Consider the following 23,307-nt stretch of genomic DNA (forward strand, 5'->3'; position numbering starts at 1 on the left):
TAGTTCCATACTGAGCTAAGCCAGCTTGCAAGAATAACTTCCATGCTGAGGATGTTGCAAATAGTAAAATAATGTAAAAGTTACTCCATTACTTCACACCTGCTAATTGACTTTTTGGTAAATTATCTTATTCTTATCGCTGTTTATATGTTTGAAGGAGACTCCTGGAGCAATGTTTCTGCTGAGTCAGGCCATTAGGTTAGCGTGACATTTTAATGGAATTTCGAGAAGCAATTAAGGTGCAAGAAATTTTTCATCTAACAGACAAATAAGCACACCAGTTTTCCAAGTGGAAATGTAAAAAAGTAAATAAACAAAAATTAGGAAGTGCACAGATATTCCACTAGCATATGGTGCAATTTTCAACACACAAGATTTTACTTCAATCTATTTTTAGCTTTCAAATTGTTAACATTTTTCATATGTTACTGTTTCCAAGTTTTGTTCTTAAAATAGAACATCATGCTGTTCACGAATTCAAGTATTTTATACACTTGAATTTAACTCCAAAGGTAATACTGCTTGAGACACTCCTGAAGAAAACGTTTGCTACTGCTAGTCTTTAAGCTGTCTGGGATTTCCCATTTCTCATCCAATTTTTAACTAATTTGAAGTAAGATGTTTCAACTACTAAATGATCCTCCAAGTTAAATGCATATGTTAGGACTTCAAAATAGTTTACTCCGAAAGTCTTAAATTTTTTGTCTCATTGAACAGTATGCAACAGTAACTTGAAGAAATAGCTGGTCAGGTGAAATTTGAGAGAACGAGCTGTGGGCAGTTTATTACTTCAGCATGATTACCCACAGAAGTCCAGGTATTTGGCACAGGCAAAAATTAAAAATAATCAACTGACAGATGAATTAAACAAAAAAAAAAAAAAAATTTAAAAAAAAATCAGAAAGTAGCATTTTCCAATGCAAATGCAACGCAAATTGAAATAAACCTGCCAAAATCATTTTTGGCTTTGAGGTGCAAGATATAAAATTGTAAACAATTTATAAGCTCTCTCTTAGGATGTCCTTTAGAACAGGCTTTGGAAAGTTCTAAACAGCTCCAAAGCAGATCTGTTTACAGCCTTTTCAGGTGAGGAAAACACTTTATAGGGATCAACTGACTCTCACACTTTTCCTCTCTCTGTATTTGTACAATCATTTCATTAAATACTTGTGCTTCCCAAAGAGATCTTTCTTGGGTGACAAAATAGTTAAAACAAGCAGGAGGAAGGGTTTCATTAAGCTCAACAAAATCTTGTGATGTCTCATTTACTAACCTCTGCGTAAGATCTCCATTAAAGATGAGGTCAGCAGTAAGAGGCTGTGTTTCTCCAAAGCTACAAAGTGGCCAAGTAAAGGGGAAAACTGCCTAAATAAATCCTTAAAATGATTTTTAGCTCTCTTTTTGAAATTAGGAAAAGAAAATTTTGCCAATTCCAGATTAAGGGCCTCCGATTATTTTTGTCTCAGGCAGCAGAAGCTATTACTCACAAAGGGAAAACCAAGTAAGTGGTTCTGGCATTTGCTAATAGTGTAAGGTCTCTTAGAGATAGCAAATACACAGACTTTTTCCTATCTTGGGAAAGCATATGCTGTTACTGAAGCACTTCATTAAAACGATAAAAATAACACTGCTGAGAACATACTCCAGGGTTACAAATAGCCTCCATTTTACTCTCTAAGAGTAACTGTTTCAGTGAGGATCACAGACTTTCTAGAATTCCTTTTCAAGTGCCTACATATATCCCATTAAAAAAAATAAATTAGTGTTCATAAAAAAATTATTCAATTAAACATACATGAGCAAGCACAAATGGCTTACATAGGGCAGACCAGCGTTCTGTCTTTTCTACTCTAGCACTAAGAAGCACTGACTTTCATGACAGCTTAACATCCAGCCCCAAGGAACACAGGTGACCAAAAAGTTCTGCATTTGAAGACACACCTGCAGTGTGAGCATACATGGACACATCCTCAAACACTGAATGAAACAAGACTTTTGCAGACACTGTGGGAGAAATTTGTCAAATAACTGAAAGTTAAAATAAGAGGATTTATCAGTCACTTTTAAAGTGACGATTCAATGTGTTTCGTATTTTAGTTTTTAAACTGTGTAAGCTGAAGAATTTCAAACCTCCTGCTAAGAGCATATAGTCTCATAAAACAAAGAAAAGGTTAGTATTTAAAGTCTAAATTTAAGAAATAAAGCATTACCATCTCCCCAGTAATTCTCCCCAGGAATACAAAATCTTCTCAGGACAATCCTTTGACACATCACCAGTGCCACTGGAGAGTTCATTATCACTCTCTGCAAAAAAAAACAAAACAAAACAAAAAAAAAAAGGGAAAAAGAAACAGAAAAAAAAATAAAACCTAAAGCATGCACAGGTTTACCAAAGAGAACAGACATTAAAGATGCATACATACAGGCCTCAGACAAATTCTTCTCATGTATCAGTTTTAAAAACATCAAATGACATGGAAAATATTAGTGGAACCAAAAAGAATATTTAGCAGACTTGACAAAACAAGTGTATTAATAAAGTAACCATAAAGTTTAAATGAACGAGACTAGAGAATAGTTGACAGCACTGTTAAGGAAAACGGTCTGCAATCTAGGAAAGCATTATGTGAGAAAAGATTCAAGGCTGTCAATTATCCATTTTAATTAAGTTTCACAATGCAGTATTATCCAAAAGACACATCCACTCCAGACTTCATATAAAGAGAACTCTCATTTGAAGTATAGCACATAATGCTGCTTCATCCCTTAGCTGTCATTCTGCCCCCATGTGATACTCTGATATGAAGAAGCCTACTCAGAGCCACAAAATAATATCATTAATGAAACAAATTCATAGATGAGCAGCAAAAAACAACACTGTAACATTAAAGATTATATTATATGCATGTAACAGAAAAGAAAGTTTCAAATGGAAAAGAAACCTCAAAAGTATTAATAATAAAACACTTACAAAGGGATACATGTCATTATATGGCTAATACACAAAGCCAGAAGAGAATGTGAGCATGGGACAGTGTGCTCAAGTAGCTATCCAATTTCCAAGACTCTTATGGGTCTACACAGCTGTCCACAATAAGTTGACCAGTCTAACTTTTCTGAGCAACTCCTCACATGAACATGGCTTTGCAGTTATTTGGACTTTTCTCAGTTTTATCTGAATAAAATGCTGTTAAAAATTAAACATGAGTACAATTTCAATAATCCCAAACATGGACAGGGCTCCAACTCTAAGCATCTTTACTATACAACCTAAACACAACAAAGAAAGAGACACAGCAACAGTCCCATTATCCTCAGAAGCCTCTGAAACTATGGACAGTTTAGACGTTAGAAGGTCTCCAAGGCTGCCTTCTCCTATAAACTGAGCTGTCTCAAGAAGCTAAAACAGGAAAAAAAAGGAGGACCAAGCTACATCTGCTTCCCAAATCCCTCAGATAATCTCTCCACACTACTCAGTCACATCTGGTTGTTGGCCTAATATCTTTAATTCCTCAGGTACATTAAATACCTCAACTTTATGTAGACAACAGTAGTAGTTCAAGTAGAAGAGCATCTTCAGTACTTGAACAATTATCCTCTTAAGTCTTCACCCCCATCACTCTCACTTCAATTACACATTTCTAATTCATAGTTTCAGCAATTATCAAATATAAGGCATTAATAAAAATATCATCAGGGCTTGAATTTGACAATGGACTGTGAGGGCAAAGATAGCATATACTGTATTTCAAGGACAATTAACATGCTGCCCTGAGAGAAGAGAGAAACTTATCAGAAATTTCTCTGCATTTCAAATTGTACATTAGATTAGTGAAACCCTTTGAAGAGATTGAAGAACTATAGTGCATCTCTACAAGAGCTACTGGTGAAAACAAACAAAGCTTGCAGACTGAAACAAAATCTGATAAAGATGAATAAAACCCCCAACCAGTGCAAAACATTTATAAATGAAGTTACACTGAATGCTTTCAGGAACAAAGCACCCTAGTTGATATGCAATCCAAACCTGAGTTTGCCAAGGAATATTAACATCAGATGAAAGAAACAAACCCCTTATTTTCTCACTACACTGGTATTCTATGCAAAATCCTTCGAAGTTCTTAAGGAGATCAGTGTTACATAGCATATGTACTCTACTCCAGCAAAATGTATCACAAAGCTACAGTGCTTCGGCCCTGAAAATTCTTTCACATGGAAGGCTTATCAATATTTGGAATGTATTATTCAGTTATATGTCAGAAAATCACAGGCCTTAATTAGAAATGCCATATGCTCCCTTTCAAAAGACTCTAACATCAAAATTCAAAATGGAACACAGCAAAGAGAGCATAAACAGCTTTAAAAATGCCTACTTTGTTTCCCCTCTAAAGACTATTTGCCTATTCTGGCCTGTGTAAACACTTAGGTATAAATTGAGGTGGAGAAAAAAAAATTATATATATATTAAAAAGTATGTATTTATATATAATACATATATAATTGTTTTTATATATATATAAAAAGAGGCTGTGGGAGGGATATTTAACTGTAGATGTTCTTCTGAGGGGCACTTACATACTTCTTTTTTTTTCCCCTCCATATTTTATAGCATTTATAAGCCAGCAGCATTAGCCAGAGCATGATTTTATCCATACTTATCCTGCTGGGAACACCACATATCCCTTCCTCTAAATGTGCTGTGTACTTCTCCCTTCCTCCTTTACTTGCCCTGACCTCTCAGAACCTATTAAATGGACAACAAAACTTATGCCTCATCAGAATGAGAGGAGGTTGGGACACATCTCAAGGAAGCAAACCTGAGAGGCTGGGCTGTAAATATGTTCACATGGAAAACAGCCTTTAAGAATACTTACAGATAACAGTACACCATTTGGGTTATTTGTTTGCTTGGAATTGCAATGTGATTAAAAAAAAAAAAAAATCACAAAAAGCTCACAAAAAACCCCTTGTGGATGCCTCACAAACCAAACCCCTGAATTCAGAGTCTGTTTAAAGCAAGCCTGAAGAATCGCACTTACACAGCCAGCATCTAAACAGCAAGCATCACTCTGCATGGCATCAGCACAGAATCACATAATACTCCAGGCTGTAAGACACCTCTGGAGATCATCTAGTCCAATCTCCTACTCCAAGCAGCTCTAGTTACATCAGGTCTCAGGCACCAGTATGGGTAACTCAACCTCAGATGGGTTAGATGGCTGGGATAGACTCAATTTTCTTCTCAGTATATAGTATGTGGCTATCTTCTGGATTTGTACTGGAAAGAGTATTGATAACACAGGGATGTTTTAGTTACTCCTGGGGAGTCCTTAGAGTCGAGGCCTTTTCTGCTTCTTACACCACTCCACCAGTGAGTAGGCTGTGGGTGCACAGGAGGGAGGAGTGAGTGAGCACCTGCCTAGTGCTCTACTGCTAGCTGGGCTTAAACCACAACAGGAGGGTACTCTTGAACACATTCAAGAAAGGTACTCAGGTCCTTCTGAGTAGGAGCCCAGCTCCTCAGCATTATCAACCACTCTCCCCAATTTGCTGTTATCCACAAACCTGCTAACAGTGCTCTCAGTCCCATCACACACGTTATTAATAAAGACATTTAAGAGCACTGATCCCAATACTGATTCCTGAGAAGATACCGCTGCTTGCTGGCTGCCAGCTGGACTATGCACCATTGTTTGATTCTTTCATCCCAGCAGTCCAGCCAACCTTCCAACCACATTATTTTTCACTTAGCCAGTCCCTATCTCATTGATTCAATGATAAGGACTCCATGCGACACAGTGTTGGAGTCTCTGCTCAAGACATACAGCATCCACCACCCACTTCTTGTCCACAGCACTGGTCACCTTGTCACAGAAAGTAGTGAGGTTGGTCACAATGACCTGCCCTTCATAAATCCACACTAGCCATTCCAAAAGACCTTGTTTGTCCTTCACATGTTTAGAAACGACTTTTGGGAATATATGCTCCATAACCAGTCCCATGGAAAGCTTAGACTGACCTGGAACCTCCTTCTGGCCCAATGACATTTGCTTTTCTCTTTCGTACATTTGCCATTTGCATAAGTTAAATACTGAAGCCTGCACAGATTTGACTCAGGTTGGGGAAAGATCTCTGGATGGCAGATTTTGTATGTAGTCTGTTTTGTTAGTCTACCTACAGCCAAACAAATCTATAAGAAGTAGTCTCTTTCAAAAATCTGCAGGGACATTCAAGAAGAAACTAAAAACTAAGAAGAAACTAACTGAAAAAAAGCTTGACAGCGTATTGGATATACTTAATTTTGTGCCTACTCCATTTAGAAACACTCATTACATAAATTATTCAGTATATGAGCAGACTATTCAGAATAGGACACAAAAGAGTTGTATTTTAAGTGGCTCAGCGCTAACATTTATTATGTAACAATATTTTATTGACTAGCCTCAAGTATAACTTTCCCCCCTTCTTTAGAAAACAGACTCCAACTCTAAGAAGTATGACTGCTGGTATGAAAAATCTCTTAGCACTTTAGCAGCACTTTTAGCAAAATAAACTATGGCTCAGTATTTTGGTTACCAATATTTGGAAAATGCTTCCCCAAGCGGTCCATCTTCCATGTAGCAGAGGCACCCCTTTGGATTTAGTCTGATCCAGAATAGCCTGAAAGGCTGTTTTGAGTGGAAAACAAAACTTTCAGAATTATAACAATTACCTTTGACATGAAATGGCAATAAGGTTATTTTGGGCCAGTGGACACGTGTTTGGGTTTTCTGTTTGGTTGGTTGGTTGTTTTGTTGCGTGTTTTTACAATGAAGTACTTGTAACTGATGAAGTGCTGCAGAAGACCACCCTAATGGCGGTACACATTTGAAGCACTGTAACACCACAAGAGGTTTTAGCTATCTCCCAAGATAGAGGCAGAGCGATTAAGATGAGCCTTATGAGACAGCTCCACTAGTTACTGAATTCTTACTCATTGAAATAGTCTTACTTTTTAACTTGACTAGAGAGAATGCAGGTCTTGATCATATAGTCCCTTGCAGATATTTGGCTAGCCTAACCCTACAAGCCTTCAGTTACTCCCCTTGAGCAGTTCAGTCCAAGGACTTCGTTACTCTTACTCCATGGACTACATCTCTTACTTAGAACCTAATTCTTTCTACCTGCAATTTACTCTTCTTCTCCCAAGCAATTTTAGCACATCCCCCTTCAAATAAATAAATAAATAAATAAATAGAAACCCACACCATGAAAAACCCAAACAAAAACAAAACAAAAAAATCAACATCTACAGCTTTCTTTTCCTTCTCTTAAAAAAACCCTGTTTCTGTCGTCAAAGGACATATTTTCCAGACTTCCACCATTTCTGACTTTTCCTCCAGTTGAGAAGAGGTGTTGAAACAAAATACTGAGCCATCAAGTGTTTAAAACAGAAAAATTATGCACATAGTAACTCCAAATTATAAGCAAATACCTCACAGTAGGGAAAAAAAAAAAAAAACCACCCAAAAAAAAACCCACCAGAAAAAATGTAACAGAGAAACAAAATCTTGGCCTCATCGTCCCCCACATTTATTCTTACAGCACAAGGCCATCAAACACAGAACACAGAGCACGCTTTGAGGATAACAGTAGTATTCACAGCAGTCCAAGTTGTGCAAAGACTGTAACAAAATACTGTGAAAGACCAACTCAGAAAAAAGTCAAATGGCACAGATCTTCCTCTCTCTGAGGAAGTACTTAACAGACTCTTTCAAACAAAAGTAACCAACTAATGTTTTTAATCTTCTTGGGTTTACAGTGAAAGAGTACATTTTTTCCTTTAAACAATACTCCCTTCACCCATATCTAACACCAGTTGAAAATAGATATGCAGACACTTTTCCAATAGGTTCAGTTCTCCTTAAAGAGATCTACTAGGTTACTACATCACCAAAAATATGACAATTCCTCAGAAGTTAAACTCATTTGTCAGTTAACAAAAAAGGCAAATAAGGCAGGAAACAATATTGTTAGTTCAGACAGTTCAACCATAGAAGTAAATAAGTGAAGTACATCCTACAATGAGAAGAAAGCATGATATGGCAGACAAAAATGAACAGGTGGGATTTGAGCACTGATGTGAAGAAGAGAAAATGATTTTTAATGAGTTTAAATTGAGAAGCTGTTACACGTGAAATAAAGAGTAGGTGGAACTGAAAAATAATATAGTTGGAGCAGCCTGAAGGAGAAGGAAACTAGGTCATGAAGATAGGTGGGAATAGAATTGGAATACTTCAAAAATGAGAAGTTTGATTTTTATGTAGGAGAAGAACAAAAATGAAGGGGGAGCTGAACTTGGCAGCGTATTATCAGAGCAGTAAGATATAGACGTTACTGGCATGGAATCATTCCATACATACTAGATAAAAGAAGATTGTGAGAAAAGAGGAAATCACAGAGTATGAACTATAGGCTTGCCAGGAAAGATAAGAGTGAAACAAAGTTTAAGTCATGAAATTCATTCCATTATTAAATAAGGCAGATTTCCAGAAAGGCACATCTTCTCAGTGGATTACAAAATATTTTGATAAACACTAAAAGATTTCAAAATGCCTTCCAAATCATATATTTATGAAGTTACAATCCTCAGCACATTTTCTAATTTAGGACGAAGAGCAATAATCAGGAGCAGAAAAATATGGATTGATGAATATGAACACGACAACTTGCAGTGAACTTGCTCACAGGAACCTTCTGTTTATATGTAGGTTACATAATTAACTCGAAGAAAAAATAATTTGCCAGCTAGTTAAGTACATATAAAGGGAGCAAAACCAAAAAAGATACCCAAATTCTTCACTAGAAGCAAACCAGTAACAGCAAAAAAAATGTAATCTTATTCTTTTCTAATGAACTTTAAGTACATATTTTTTACTTGCAATCATTCAAGCAAAACCTAAATGCTGACAAATCTCAAAAATTTTATTACCTTCCAAACAGTTTGCAAATTTAACTGCATCTCTACATAACTGAAAATCTAGATCTCAAAAAAACCTTACATTTGTTAAACACTGAAAGAGGGTAGAACAGCATGTTGATTAGATTATATGATGTCTGTGTTTCACTCACTGCATACGATAATGATTTTCACACATCTTATAAAGAAGTCTGTGCAAAATCTCTCACAGGATCCACTCTTCTACTTTGAAACAATCCTGTTGGCTGCGTTAAATGGGTAGCCACATTGACTTTTCTTTTTTAATACAACAAAAATTCTACATTTAAAAACATATCTTAATTCTATCTATAGTTTCTACACAAGTCCCGTCATCTTAAACAGGAATCATTTAAAAAGTCACAAAAATAAACTTTAACTGTGCATCCAAATCTGAGTGTAAAAACATGAGCAGAGATGATTCTGCCCTCATGTAGTGAATGTACAAGTGAGCCACCATGACATATCTAAAGGTGATGTACAAATGCTTAAAGCTGAATAAAAGAGTGGAGAAAAATGACTACTTCAGTTCAGTAGTTTTGCTCCCACACAGATGACAAAGCCAACTAAATGCTGCACAGTGGAGGTATTCTTATAAATACAAACATCTTCCACATGTACTGTACTGTCTGAAAACTGACATCTTTGAGGACATGCAAGAAAAATCAAATTTGAGATGTCATAATTCTAAGGCAACGGAATTCTTTACTCAGTATTTATATTTACAAATTTGTAGATTAGCATCTAACTGCCATATTTGATATAATCAAATGAAAAAAAAGAAAAAAACACCAACATCAGAAACACATAAAAATCATGTATTTCTTAGCATTTTACCAAGGCAGTATGCAAGGCACTTTGCTTATAAAAAACTCAGAATTAACAAAATACTAGGAAGCTAATGATCAAAACTGAAAAAAAAAAATCTCACCTTAAGGTTAATAATTATTAGTAAAAAGTTGGGGGAATAGTTTAAGAAATGCCTTTTAATCATTTTTATATAAATTACATAAAGGTGGTTAAATAAGATTTATTTTTTTAATTACATGAAATGTGAAATTATGTAAGCATCGTAGAGGCAGCTTGAGGTCACAAAAAGTATGGCGCTCATGACTGAAACCTGAAAAGATGCTCTAGCAGTAGCAAAGTTCTAATTCCTTCTTCAAATTACTTTATATCACACTTTTACCACACTGTTTATAGGCCGACAAGAAAAGACAACCACTACTCAAAGCATTCAAAACATTCAAAATAATCTGCAATTGCGTGCAGACAAGATGCAAACACAAATTTATGTTCATCTATTACTGAAGTGTCTATTTTGAAAAGTGTCTATTACACCATAATCTGAAGTGTTTTTATATAAATTGTAAAAAGAGAATTGGAATCCAGAAACATACTTCACCTATGTACCCAAGGAACTGAAAACCCCCTTAACTTGAAATTAATTTTTCCCATCATTCTGGAAGAATAAAACAAAGCCATCAACATATTTACCTGGAGTATCCATGAACCCCAGGCCACAATTATGGAATTATATTTTGCCTTGAACTTCACAAAGTCAGTGTAAGCAACATATTTTATTAAAGGAAAAATCCCTACCTATAATGTCTACCCCGATGCACCCTGCAGGAGTGTCTCGAGGATGCTGGAGAGGAAGAGGGGAATACAACAGCTCAGCCTAAGTCACATTTCTTCAAGGGCCTAACCTGTAAACCTAGCTTATAAAGTGAACTCCAGCAGCAGTCTGGATTACAGGACAGGAAAGAATCTGATCCCCAGGGAGGTGACCTTCCCCATACTCTAGCTCCTCATAAAACAGGAACAGAAGCAAAACTAAAATTCTCCAATTTTACATTTCATTTACAACTATGCAATTTCATGAAATACTTCTGTCACCCACAGAAGTGCTTCCAATTCCAAACATTTCGAACACTTGCCTTTTAACAGAAAGGCCATACTTGCATGACCAAATTTAAATACAACTGTAACAATCAATAAGAACCGTCACCATTCAGCACATACTAAAAAAATGTCTTCTGCACTCAGTATTTTTGGTTTTATATACTGAAGAAGGGATTATGTTCTCTCTGGCAGAACAATAACAGCTGCAGAAGTCAACTGAGTGCACTTATTCTATGATTTTTGGTAACAAATGTTAACTTCTAAGGCATGAAAATAATCCAATCCGAGAGAACGGATAATAGAGCCCATACAATGACATCAGGCTCATCCGGAATAGTTTCTTTTCATTTGGAAGCTACAGATCTGCATTTTTCAGAAGTGCTTGTATTTTAAAACTCATCTTGGCAACTATGGAACTGCAGCAAAAAGTTCTTGTCTGAAGACAGCCACTAGCCAAATGAACTCATGAATTTGGATTTGTATCATTTTAGTTAATTTTTAATGGAGATGGCAAAAAGACTCCAACACAGATTTAATTTATCATGGTTAGGACTCATCAACATTACTCTGTACTGAATTAACATTAACGAACAGTTCCTATGAGTTACATCAAGTTATCTTTAATTTGGATAAAAATGCAGAGTTGACTACTTCCACACTACCAATGTCATTCTTCTCACTAAGTCACCCTCATTTGTGCACACTATCCCTCATCGTAAACCCCTATTTTATCACAAAATACTCTCAATAGCTCTATTGACTCCTGTATCATCACTTCCTTTACTATTTCGCTTTTCTGAATCCTGTAAACAGCCTCTGTCCACCCACAACATTTGATACAGTATCCTGATTTAGTCTGGCTGATCATCTTCGATCATTTAGTATTGCCGACTCCTTATCTATTGTATGCACCGCTTTTTGTGCTGTCCAGTACACTCAGATTTTTTGAAGCTTTCAGGATCCTTTCATTACTATTTTCATTGTCAAATTTCACCATCTCCCCACAGAATTTCCATACCTCTTACATTATTTTTTTCTATTTTATTTCTTTTTGTTCTTAGAATTTAAGACAGACAGAACACGGAAATAGTTTTATCCTCCTAAGATTGTTTTTTCTTTTCTTTTGCTGCTCCTTCTTACTCCTACAGCTTCATATTTAAATCTAATTTCTTCTTACTAAATGCCAGTAACTAAACACCAAACACATTTCAACAGGATTCTTTTTTCGTTTAATAACACTGTTTATGGACCAGTACCCACTACGCAGTCAACTACATCCCTGTTCAGTTCCTAGCAGTCAGAAAAGTAGTACCTAAATCATTATGAAACCTACTGCTGCAGTAAATAAAAACACAAATCCAAACAGTTCTGGATTCCTGGAAGTCATCTGAGAGTGTTCTAGAGGCAACCTGCAACTCATGCTCAGAAAACTCTTTTTGGATAAAAAGACAAAAGATAACTTGCAAGGCATGTTGTCTTTTACCTATCATGAATTACCTGCTTCAAGAATGTCCCCTAAGCATCCTGTGATTACTCTGCAGGCAATTTACGGGTTGGAACAAAAACAAGTAACCACACACACAGGACCACATGAAAAAAAAAATAAAAAACTTCAACTCAGTTACAATCAGTTTAAAAACTATTTTCTGTTTTTAAACAGAATTGCTCCCACTTATAGTGATCCTTAACCTTCTGACATTATTCTGATTCAAGAAGAAACTCAAAAGGCGCTATTTAGTATTCTCCTGAAATGTTATATTAAAAAAAGAATTAAAATATTGGAGCCAAACAAGTCATCATTTCATGTATGGTCTAAGCAAGCACTGCTGCTAGAAGAAGCCAACTTGTTCTTCCCTTGTCCTTTGTTATTTGTTTCTAGGACTGCAGATTCTCCTTGCAAAAGCTTCTGGAAAGCAAATTTCTCCAATCCTTAGGCTCACACATGCAGCCAGCCACTTTATCCTGCCACAGAATGACACTACAATAAAAATGCTTTGGGCAGCTTTGCCTTTTTTGACTAATATAGCATACCAACCATCACTTCTGTTACATGTTCTCCCTTACTCTTAATGCTGCAAAAAGAAGAAAGATTAGTTCAACCAATTGTGTTCTGCACGTTGTTTCAAGGTTCTACTCAAAATTAAATATTAACAGTGACCTTTTTGCTTGTTGATAAAAATTGATACTTAAATTCACTTTATCTGAAACCATTCCAGGAAATGTAGTATTTTCCTCATTATATATTTTAATATTTTAAAATTATATTCTGTAATACAAAACTTCTTATCACGGAGTATACTTTACATTCTAGGTTTTGACAAGAAATCATTAATATTAACTGTATTTTAAAAATTACTATCTCCAAAGCAAGGAACCTTACATGACTGGGTTGCCAGAAATATCTATTACAATATTAATAATTTAAAAAAGGAGAGATCTTCCAAAATCAACCTCACTTTAAGTAACTACTGCACAATCTTTGCAAAAATCTTATTTTTTTATATAGCTGTTCAGATGAAAAATAAAGCTAAAATGAAAAAAGGCTATTAAAAAGCTAAGTAAGTTATTTAGGGAATTTATCTCAATTTTCTATAACAGTTGCTGCAAATTTGAAAGGGACTATGCCTAACTCTAGTATACTAATTATTTTAAATCATTATTGCAGGGGGCAGGAATCATGTTTGGCCTTTCATTAAAACAAAAAGAACAAGAATATTGGAAAAAATGCCTTCTTTCTTATGAACATCTTTATTCATATACTTATGACATAAGACATCCCACTGAGCTGTGTGTATGCACACGCACAGTACATAGAAATCAGGTAAGGTACAGATGAGGCATGCATTCTTACACAAATGAAACTGCAATGTATAGTGCTTCTGAAGTAAATTACCTAATATTCTGAGGGCATGCAGGATAGATTATGAAGATGTAACAAAAATAAGAGAACAAATAATAATCCTCAGTATCAGTAATGGGAACACCAGGCTCTGGCCTATGAAATAGTAAAATTCTTAAAATGCACACCTGCCTTAGGTTGCAAGCAGAAAAAAACCCTATATGGCCAGGTAGCCATCCTTAATGTTAAAGAAAATAAAAAGCCTTCTTCCAAGGCTAAGACAAGACATTGTAAACTCAAGGGGATTTTTTTCCATCATCATAATTAGTACCCTGAAAAGAAAAAGAAAGAAAAAGAATGAAGAGATTTATTTAGATCAACTGCAAATGACTCACTTAACCTGCATATCCACCAGGATAGATAACTCTAAACGCAGTTTCCATGAGAACAGAGTCACATCATGATATTTTTAATGTCTTCTCTTAGGAAGTAATCTACATTTAAAATATGTAAACTAGCATTGGGAAGCTAAACCAAAGTTAAACTTAGGTTCATACCCCAGTGGAATACTTCATAATAAAGTAAAGCCATTCTATAATAGTACCAAGAGAACAATATCCAAATTATTATTAATTGTGCTACATTTATCAGCTTCTGGAAGAGTGCTTTACTCTTCCTAGTAAGAAGCAATATAAAAAAAAAAAGTAGTCAAGTCACTACTTGGACCCTATCCTATCAAACAAGCTCCAGAAAACATTCTGACTACACAACTCAAACATCCAGCCCAGAGAACACCACCCATAGATGTTAAACTACTCTGTACTGAACCACAAGACCCAAAGGTCAAATCTAAAATCATTCTTGCTATGAACAGTAAAGCAAACCCAAATAGCAATTAAATATAAAAGCTCCCTTAGAGAAAATAGTATTTTTACTATTCAGAAGTGGTACTTGATGCAAGGGAAGAAATAATCAATGCCCATCTCATTCCCTCCAGGAATCAGTAAGGGGTTTTCAGCTCACAAGTGGGTTTTGTAAGCCTGGTGTCTGTCACCTTAGTATGAGCGGGTTTTTTTGTTTTCAAGTGGAAAAGAGTAACCACATAACCATATCTGTCTGCTCCTGACTGTTTTAATCACAGGGTTCTGATTTGTGTTGCATAAACTAGTATCCACCTACTTATGTATAAGTAAGAATCAAGAAGGAATTTTTCCTCTGTAAGTGAGCCTTTATATAGTATTGAGAGAACAGTGCCAGATATCTGAAGAATAACTTTGCAAAACTATCACAAGTTCTGGTTGGTCAGATATCCAGATCAAAAATGGCACACAGAAAGCCTATTCTGAATTCTGAATGCTACAGGCTAATCTTCAGACTACAAAAAGATGACAATACACCAAAGGCCTTTGGAAAAAAAAAAAAAAATCAAACAAACAAAAACTACCACCACCACCAAAACCAAAAACCTAACACAACCTCACATCCTTACCAAACACCCCCCCCCACCAAAAAAAAAAAAAAAAAAAGACATGGGAAAGACACTGAGGTACTATTAGCTTCAGAAGGAACAAATATGCTGGGTCCATGAACAGCAGCAATCCCCAACATGATGTCCAGCTGAACCAGGAGGTATTTTGTTAAGACCTAATTATAAATGAGGTAAAACAAATCACATGCTAAGCAGACAGCTTGGGGGTGGAAAAATGCCCCATATGAGTCCAGGTCTTCTTAAAGCCTGCCATTTCGAAGCCCATTTCAATGCTGTCCTTTAGCAGCACTTTCAAGGCAAATGGCTTCCAAATCAGAAGAAAAACCCTCTAGAAAAGGTCTTCTATCTTGTTACCAGAGCACAAGTGCATCAGTAACACATATTGAAGCACACATTAAAATGGACGTGTTGTCTGCTGCTGCTACAGGAAGGATGCCAAATTGGTAAATATGAAGAACTCCAAGTTGGTTTGTAAAAGTGCTATTACCGAAGAACCACTGCTAATAGAAAACTAGGTGTGATCTTTTTGTCCAAAGCAGTTGTATTTCTAATAGGCACAAACAGGAAGATTTAATGAGCAAATTAAAAGCAGAAATATAACAATAGTATCTTCGGGATCTTTTATTCTTACCTTCTTCTGCCTCATCCTCCTGGGATGATACAGGCCCTCCTCCACTTGCTGGGCTGACCAATTCTTCCTCTCTTGCAGATTCTCTTTGCAGACTGACAACTTCATAAATTGCATCCCCAGCATTTGTATGGCTTTTTCCTTCAGACTAAAATAAAATGCATGTATGTATTAGGTCCTCACTGCTGATAAATATAGTTCCAATAGCATGCCAAAACCAAAACCAAACACACACAAAGAAATCTCCTACTAAGGCTAAACAAAAGTTTGGGCAAGACTCTCTCAGATTTCTTCGCAATGGCACCTGTAGACTGACAGTAATTGACAGCTCTGTTTCTCTAAGTTATACAGGTAGGAAAAATAAAACTGCTGGCTCTTAACAACCACTTTAAGTATTGTTCAGAATGATGACAAAAAAAGCTCACCAATCATAATAGCTATAATGACATGAGGTCAAAAGAGAAACTGCAGCACAAGAGGAGAGCACAAACAAGAAAAATATTGGAGAAACTAACATGACAAATAGGAATCAAATGCCTGGGGCAGGGAGGGTGTGGGGGAAATAATGGTAAGAGGTTTTAGTAGGTGAAGACATGACTAAAGAAGAAACAAAATCTCACGCTTTCTGAAAGCACTAAATTGTGAAAAGCCCCTTGTAGTGTACTACCCCTTTCAATGTAGAAATGTATTGGCTGTACCTAGCTATAAAATTTGTGTTTGTAGCCTAGATTTTATTTCTTACTTGTATGTATGTGCATGTATGTGTCTGTGTGCGTGCTCATGCACAAATTATGAATATTTGTCAATCTAACAGTTCATTTAACTTGGAAATTTGAGCATGGTATCTTTATCTATCTATCTATCTATCTATATATATATATATAATTTGAGGTCAGAATATTTTCAGGGAAAAATTATTTCTTTTTCTTGTAAAAGCAGTTTTTCCTCTAAATCTGCCTCTTTAGGGATTTGATAACTTTCATGTCAAACTACCTCAAAGCCTGTGGGGCAGGGTGAACTCATTTGTTTTCTTTTTACTTCAGGGTGGAAAACTTAAGAGTTCAGTCTAAATCTTTCAGGTTCAATGGACTTTCATATGACAAAGAAGTTAGTTACCTATACTTTAAGCACTGAAAACAAGGTTGCAATTTTAAAATAAAAGGGGTATTAGTTTTTCCTCTGAGTTACAGTTCTGAACACTCTATTCATTGACATACAGTGATAAACATATTTGTAGAGAATTGTATAAAATTGCAAACTAATGATTCTATTAAATGAACCAGCCCAAAAATGTTGTGCTATTTTGTTTTTTATGCATCTTGCCTAATTAGTTACAATATTCTGAACACATTAAAAATATCAATTAACCATGAAAAAGAGAATGAACATTTCAGTAACAGAATATTCAATTTGTTCTGGAAGAAAAAAAAAAAAAACACACAACCAAACACAAACAAAATTATTATGAAGTTAGAAGGCTCCATGACACCTTCCCTGGAGATACACATGAACTGCTAACCAGCACCTGCAATTTCAACCAGCTAATGAAATTACGCAGATGGGCAGCTTAAATTGGGACTGCTTTAAATACACAATATAAATGACTTAATACTGAGAAGACTTTACTATTGTATTTTAGAGTAATCATTCAGATCTGCTGCTTTTAAAGATGATATTCCATAGAAGCAATGGCTCCAATTATCAGCCAGCTGTGCTGACTGAACTTCTCATGAAGTGCGCTTAATGAACTTCTGGGTGCAGGCAGAAAACCCTGCATTTTGTTAACATTTAGCAGGATGATATTAGAGCCACTATCCCTGTTTTATTCTCACAGAACCCCATTATCAAGTAATTACAAAGTACATGGTTAAATCAATCAAGTATTGATGCCATTAATATTATTAACCATCAGTATCTATAGCTTTTATTTTTGAGGAACTAAGGCACGAGGTACTATAGATTTTGTTGCATGCTACAAGAATTACAAGTCTTCAGCTCCTTGCACATGTTCCGGCTAACTGCAAGACCCATCTCTATAAAATGAAAATAATTCGGTTATTTGTTTTTACTGAAGCACAAATGTGCTATACACAGGAATCCACCTCTACAAGGATCATGCTCTAATGATGAAAATGTGAATGAGTAACACAGCAAGATAGATACAACAATCCTAAATCGCACAGCAACCTGCATTTATGTCATTGCTCTTATCTGACTTCACTTCCCCAATCTCAGTTCAGACTATTAAATCTATATGAATCCTTCCTCAGAAAAGTTCAGATTTTCCTCTGCCAATACAGACAGGTCTCATTTACCCCTTGCAGGAAATGCCATATCATTGCTTGCTTTCTTTTGGAACAACATCAGTCGATGCTTCCATACTGGAATGGGCATCTTGCTGAGATAGTCAAAGTCTGAAGTTTCCTGTCAAGGGCTCTGCATGCTATAACTCAGAAACAGCCGCTCCAGCCAATGAGTCGGTTTCATTTGGAGCTCAGCTCAGATACCTCTATACAAACGCCCGTAGCATGGGAAACAAACAAGAGGAATTAGAGATGTGTGCACAACTATGGGAGTATGATATAGTAGGCATCACAGAAACATGGTGGGACGGCTCCTGCGACTGGAGTGTTGGAATGGAAGGTTACAGGCTCTATATAAGAGACAGGCCTGGCAGGCGGTGAGGGGGAGTTGCTATTTATGTTAGGGATAGACTGGAGAGTATGGAACTCTGTCTGGGGACAGGTGAGCAGTCAATAGAGAGTTTGTGGGTCAAGGTTAAAGGGAGAGCAGCGATGGGGGACATGATTGTGGGGATCTGTTACAGACTGCCTGATCAAGAGGAATCTGTGGATGAAGTGCTCTATAGGCAGATAGGAACAGCCTCACGCTCACAGGCCCTTGTTCTTATGGGAGACTTCAACCACCCTGACATCTGTTGGAGTGATGGTACAGCCCGGCACAAGCAATCCAGGAGGTTCCTCAATTGTGTGGAAGACAACTTTCTTCTGCAAGTAATAGAGGAGCCTACAAGGAGAGGTGCCATGCTTGACCTCATGCTCACCAACAGGGAAGGGCTGGTTGGGAGTGTGACGCTCCAGGGCAGCCTTGGTTGCAGTGACCACGAGATGGTCAAATTCGAGATCCTCAGGACAGTGAGAAGAGCGTGCAGCAAGCTCACTGCCCTGGACTGCAAGAGAGCAGACTTTGGCCTCTTCAGGAGCCTGCTTAGTAAGGTTCCATGGGATATAGCCCTAGAGGGCAGGGGGGCCCAAGACTCTTGGTTGTTATTCAAGGATCACCTGCTACAAGCTCAGGAGTGTTGCATCCCAACTAGAAGGAAGTGCAGGAGGAGGGCCAGGAGACCTCCTTGGATGGATAAGGAGCTGCTCAGGAAAATTCAAAGGAAAAAAGAGGCCTATAGAAGGTGGAAGCAGGGACAGGCGGCCTTGGAAGAATACAGGGATGCTGTCCGGGAAGCTAGGGACCAGGTGAGGAAGGCTAAGGCCCAGTTAGAATTGAACTTGGCTAGGGATGTTAAGGATAATAGGAAGGGATTCTATAGGTACGTAGCAAGTAAAAGACAGACTAGGGACAACGTAGGCCCCCTTTGGAAGATATCGGGAGAACTGGCTACCCTGGATTTGGAGAAGGCTGAGGTTCTTAATGACTTCTTTGCCTCAGTCTTCACTGGCAAAGGCTCTGACCACACCACCCAAGTCTTGGGAGGCGAACGCAGGGACTGTGAGAATGAAGACCCTAGGCCCACTGTAGGAGAGGATCTGGTTCGAGACCATCTTAAAAACCTAAACGTACACAAGTCCACGGGACCTGATGAAATCCATTTGAGGGTCCTGAAGGAGCTGGCAAATGAAGTTGCTAAGCCACTGGCCATCATATTTGAAAAATCGTGGCAGTCAAGTGAAGTTCCCGACGACTAGAAAAAGGGAAATATAACCCCCATTTTCAAGAAGGGGAAAATGGATGACCCGGGGAATTACAGACCAGTCAGTCTCACCTCTGTGCCTGGCAAAATCTTGGAGCAGAATCTCCTGGAAGACATGCTAAGGCACATGAAAAAACAGCAAGGTGGTTGCTGACAGCCAGCATGGCTTCACTAAGGGGAAATCCTGCTTGACCAATTTGGTGGCCTTCTATGATGGGGCTACGAAACTGATGGACAGGGGCAGAGCAGTTGACGTCATCTACCTGGACTTGTGCAAAGTGTTCGACACTGTCCCACATGACATCCTTGTCTCTAAATTGGAGAGACATCAATTTGATAGGTGGACCACTTGGTGGATAAAGAACTGGCTGGATGGCCACACACAAAGAGTTGTGGTCAATGGCTCGATGTCCAGCTGGAGACCAGTAACGAGTGGTGTCCCTCAAGGATCGGTGTTGGGACCGGTCTTGTTCAACATCTTTGTTGGGGACATGGACAGTGGGATTGAGTGCGCCCTCAGCAAGTTTGCCGATGACGCCAAGCTGTGTGGTTCGGTTGATACGCCGGAGGGAAGGGATGGCATCCAGAGGGACCTCGACACGCTTGTGAGGTGGGCTGATGCCAACCTGATGAAGTTTAACCATGCCAAGTGCAAGGTCCTACACCTGGATCAGAGCAATCCCAGGCACAGCTATAGGTGGGGCAGAGAAGAGATTCAGAGCAGCCCTGTGGCGAAGGACTTGAGGGTGTTGGTCGATGAGAAACTGAACATGAGCCAGCTTCAGTGTGTGCTCACAGCTGAGGAAGCCAAGCGTATCCTGGGCTGCATCAAGAGGAATGTGACCAGCAGGTCGAAGGAGGTGATCCTGCCCCTCTACTCTGCTCTCATGAGACCTCACTTGGAGTATTTTGTACAGTTCTGGTGTTCTCAACATAAAAAGGACATGGAACTGTTGGACCAAGTGCAGAGGAGGGCCATGAGGATGATCAGGGGACTGGAGCACCTCCCGTATGGAGACAGGCTGAGAAAGTTGGGGCTGTTCAGCCTGCAGAAGAGAAGGCTGCGTGGAGACCTCAGAGCAGCCTTCCAGTATCTGAAGGGGGCCTACAAGGATGCTAGGGAGGGACTATTCATCAGGGACTGTAGTGACAGGACAAGGGGTAATGGGTTCAAACTTAAACAGGAGAAGTTTAGATTGGATATAAGGAAGAAATTCTTTACTGTTAGGGTGGTGAGGCACTGGAATGGGTTGCCCAGGGAGATTGCGAATGTTCCATCCTTGGTGGTGTTCAAGGCCAGGTTGAATGAGGCCTTGGGTGACATGGTTTAGTGTGGGGTGTCCCTGCCCATGGCAGTGGGGTTGGAACTAGACGATCTCAAGGTCCTTTCCAACCCTAACTATTCTATGATTCTAACAGGCAGACTGCATACACGAATTTCTCACCAACAGTCAAACACGCTACGTTTCCACAATGACCGACAGCATTATTGTCAAGATTTTCCATCAGCAAGAAACTATACCACAGACTTTATTGTCCTGGACAGAGAAGCCATCTATCTTTGGAGCTGAGGCTTTTGATGTTAATCCACTGTTACGTTCCCTAGTTCAATTCTGTTCCATTCCCTAGAATCTACTTATGCTCTCTTTTTAAAAACACAGAGAAATCTACTTTCTCAGATAGTTAAAAAAAAAAAAACTTATAGTAATAGTCTAACAATTTTAAACCTCTGCATTAGGTTCCTTTGCCTTGAATGGATTATGTTCTTAAAGCCACTTACCTTCACATTTTGAACCTTAGTAGCCAGAATTTCCCTTTGTTACATATTAACCAATTTTACAGTGAACAATTAAAGAATCATTTCTCAATTTTACCAGTCAAACAGACTTGCTTTAGATGTCTGCACACAGGTGAGATTGCATGAAATAACAGAGAATTCAATAGGTAGGTCGAAAATTGTTTAAGCCCACGAAGTCAATGACTTATGACTCATTTTGGTTGAGTTTACAAAGTCTGCTGGGTTTGGCCGGGATAGAATTAATTCATTTTCTTCATGGTAGCCACTATGGAGTGATGTTTGGATTTTTGCTGGGAAGTGTTGATAACACAGGGATGTATCAGTACTGCTAAGCAGTCCTCACACGCAGAGTGCCTCCCACCCCACCAGCAAGTAGGCTGGGGGCGCACAAGGAGCTGGGAGGGGACACAGCCAGGACAGCTGCCCAAAGGGATATCCCAGACCATATGATGTCATGCTCACTATATAAAGCTGCAGAAGAATAAGAAGGGCAGGGGGGACAACACTTTTGGAGTGATGGCATTTGTCTCCCCCAAGTAACCTTCACATGTAATGGAGCCCTGCTTTCCTGGTGATAGCTGAACACCTGCCTGCTGATGGGAAGTTGTGAATGAATTACTTGTTTTGCTTTGCTTGCATGTGTGGCTTTTGCTTTACTTATTTATTAAACTGTCTTTATCTCAACCCACAAGTTCTCGCTTTTACCCTTTTCTCCTCCATTTCACCAGTGGGGAGTGAACGAGCAGCTGCCTGGTGATTAGTTGCCAGCTGGGGTTAAACCCTGACACAAAGGCATTGAACATTTATACATGCTACTTAACTGTTATACATATAAGCATCTCAGAAATAAACAGCTGAAAGAAAAAACTACTGAAGTGCAGGTGCCACATTGTAAAGACTAAATTAAGACAGAAAAATAAAATGCTCCAGGAACCAACTTCCCTTTAAAAAACCGCAACAAAACAAGCAAACAAACAAACCCCAAACAAATATGGATTACCTGTTTTAACTTCATATAAAAAGTTTCCGTGAAGGTTTTTCTGCTGAAGTACCAGAAACGTTCATTGGCAGGATATACACGCACAACAGTCTCAAGCAAAAAACGAACTGGCTCTACTATTTCAGTAACAACCATATCCACTGCCACAGTCATGAATACACGCTTATCTAAAACAGAAAAATAAATCACATACAGAAAAATCAGTCAAAGTTCAAATTTCCCAAAAGAATGAGAGAAGTAAACTGTTGTTCAAACTGAAAACTCTATGCAATTATTACTATTGTACCCATTACAGAATCATAGAATAGTTAGGCCTGGAAAGGACCTTGAGATCATCTAGTTCTAATCCCACTGCCGTGGGCAGGCACACCGCACACTAAACCATGTCACCCAAGACTCTGTCCAACCTGGCCTTGAACACCGACAGGGATGGAACATTCACAGCTTCCCTGGGCAACCCATTCCAGTGCCTCACCACCCTCACAGTAAAGAATTTCTTCCTTATATCCAATCTAAACTTCCCCTGTTTAAGTCTGAACCTGTTACCCCTTATCCTGTCACTACAGTCCCTAATCAAGAGTCCCTCCCCAGTATCCCTATAGGCCCCCTTCAGATACTGGAAGGCTGCTATGAGGTCTCCACACAGCCTTCTCTTCTCCAAGGCTGAACAGCCCCAACTTTCTCAACCTGTCTTCATATGGGAGGTGCTTCAGTCCCCTGATCAT

At 38.2% G+C, this 23,307-nt stretch overlaps 1 protein-coding gene across 1 annotated transcript in view; it reads right to left on the reverse strand.

Annotated features, from left to right (window-relative positions):
• Positions 1–23,307, reverse strand: part of RABGAP1L (RAB GTPase activating protein 1 like) — a gene marked incomplete at its 5' end in the record, with an annotated part of 248,601 nt that overhangs the window by 191,463 nt on the left and 33,831 nt on the right. The window contains 3 exons of the mRNA XM_080623938.1: positions 2,211–2,304; positions 15,842–15,986; positions 22,583–22,749. Of these exons, the coding sequence (XP_080480064.1) occupies positions 2,211–2,304; positions 15,842–15,986; positions 22,583–22,749 (406 nt within the window). The remainder of the gene's footprint in view (positions 1–2,210; positions 2,305–15,841; positions 15,987–22,582; positions 22,750–23,307) is intronic.

This window comes from Psittacula echo (genome assembly GCF_963264785.1).
Source record: "Psittacula echo genome assembly, chromosome: 7".
Taxonomy (NCBI): Eukaryota; Metazoa; Chordata; class Aves; order Psittaciformes; family Psittacidae; genus Psittacula; species Psittacula echo.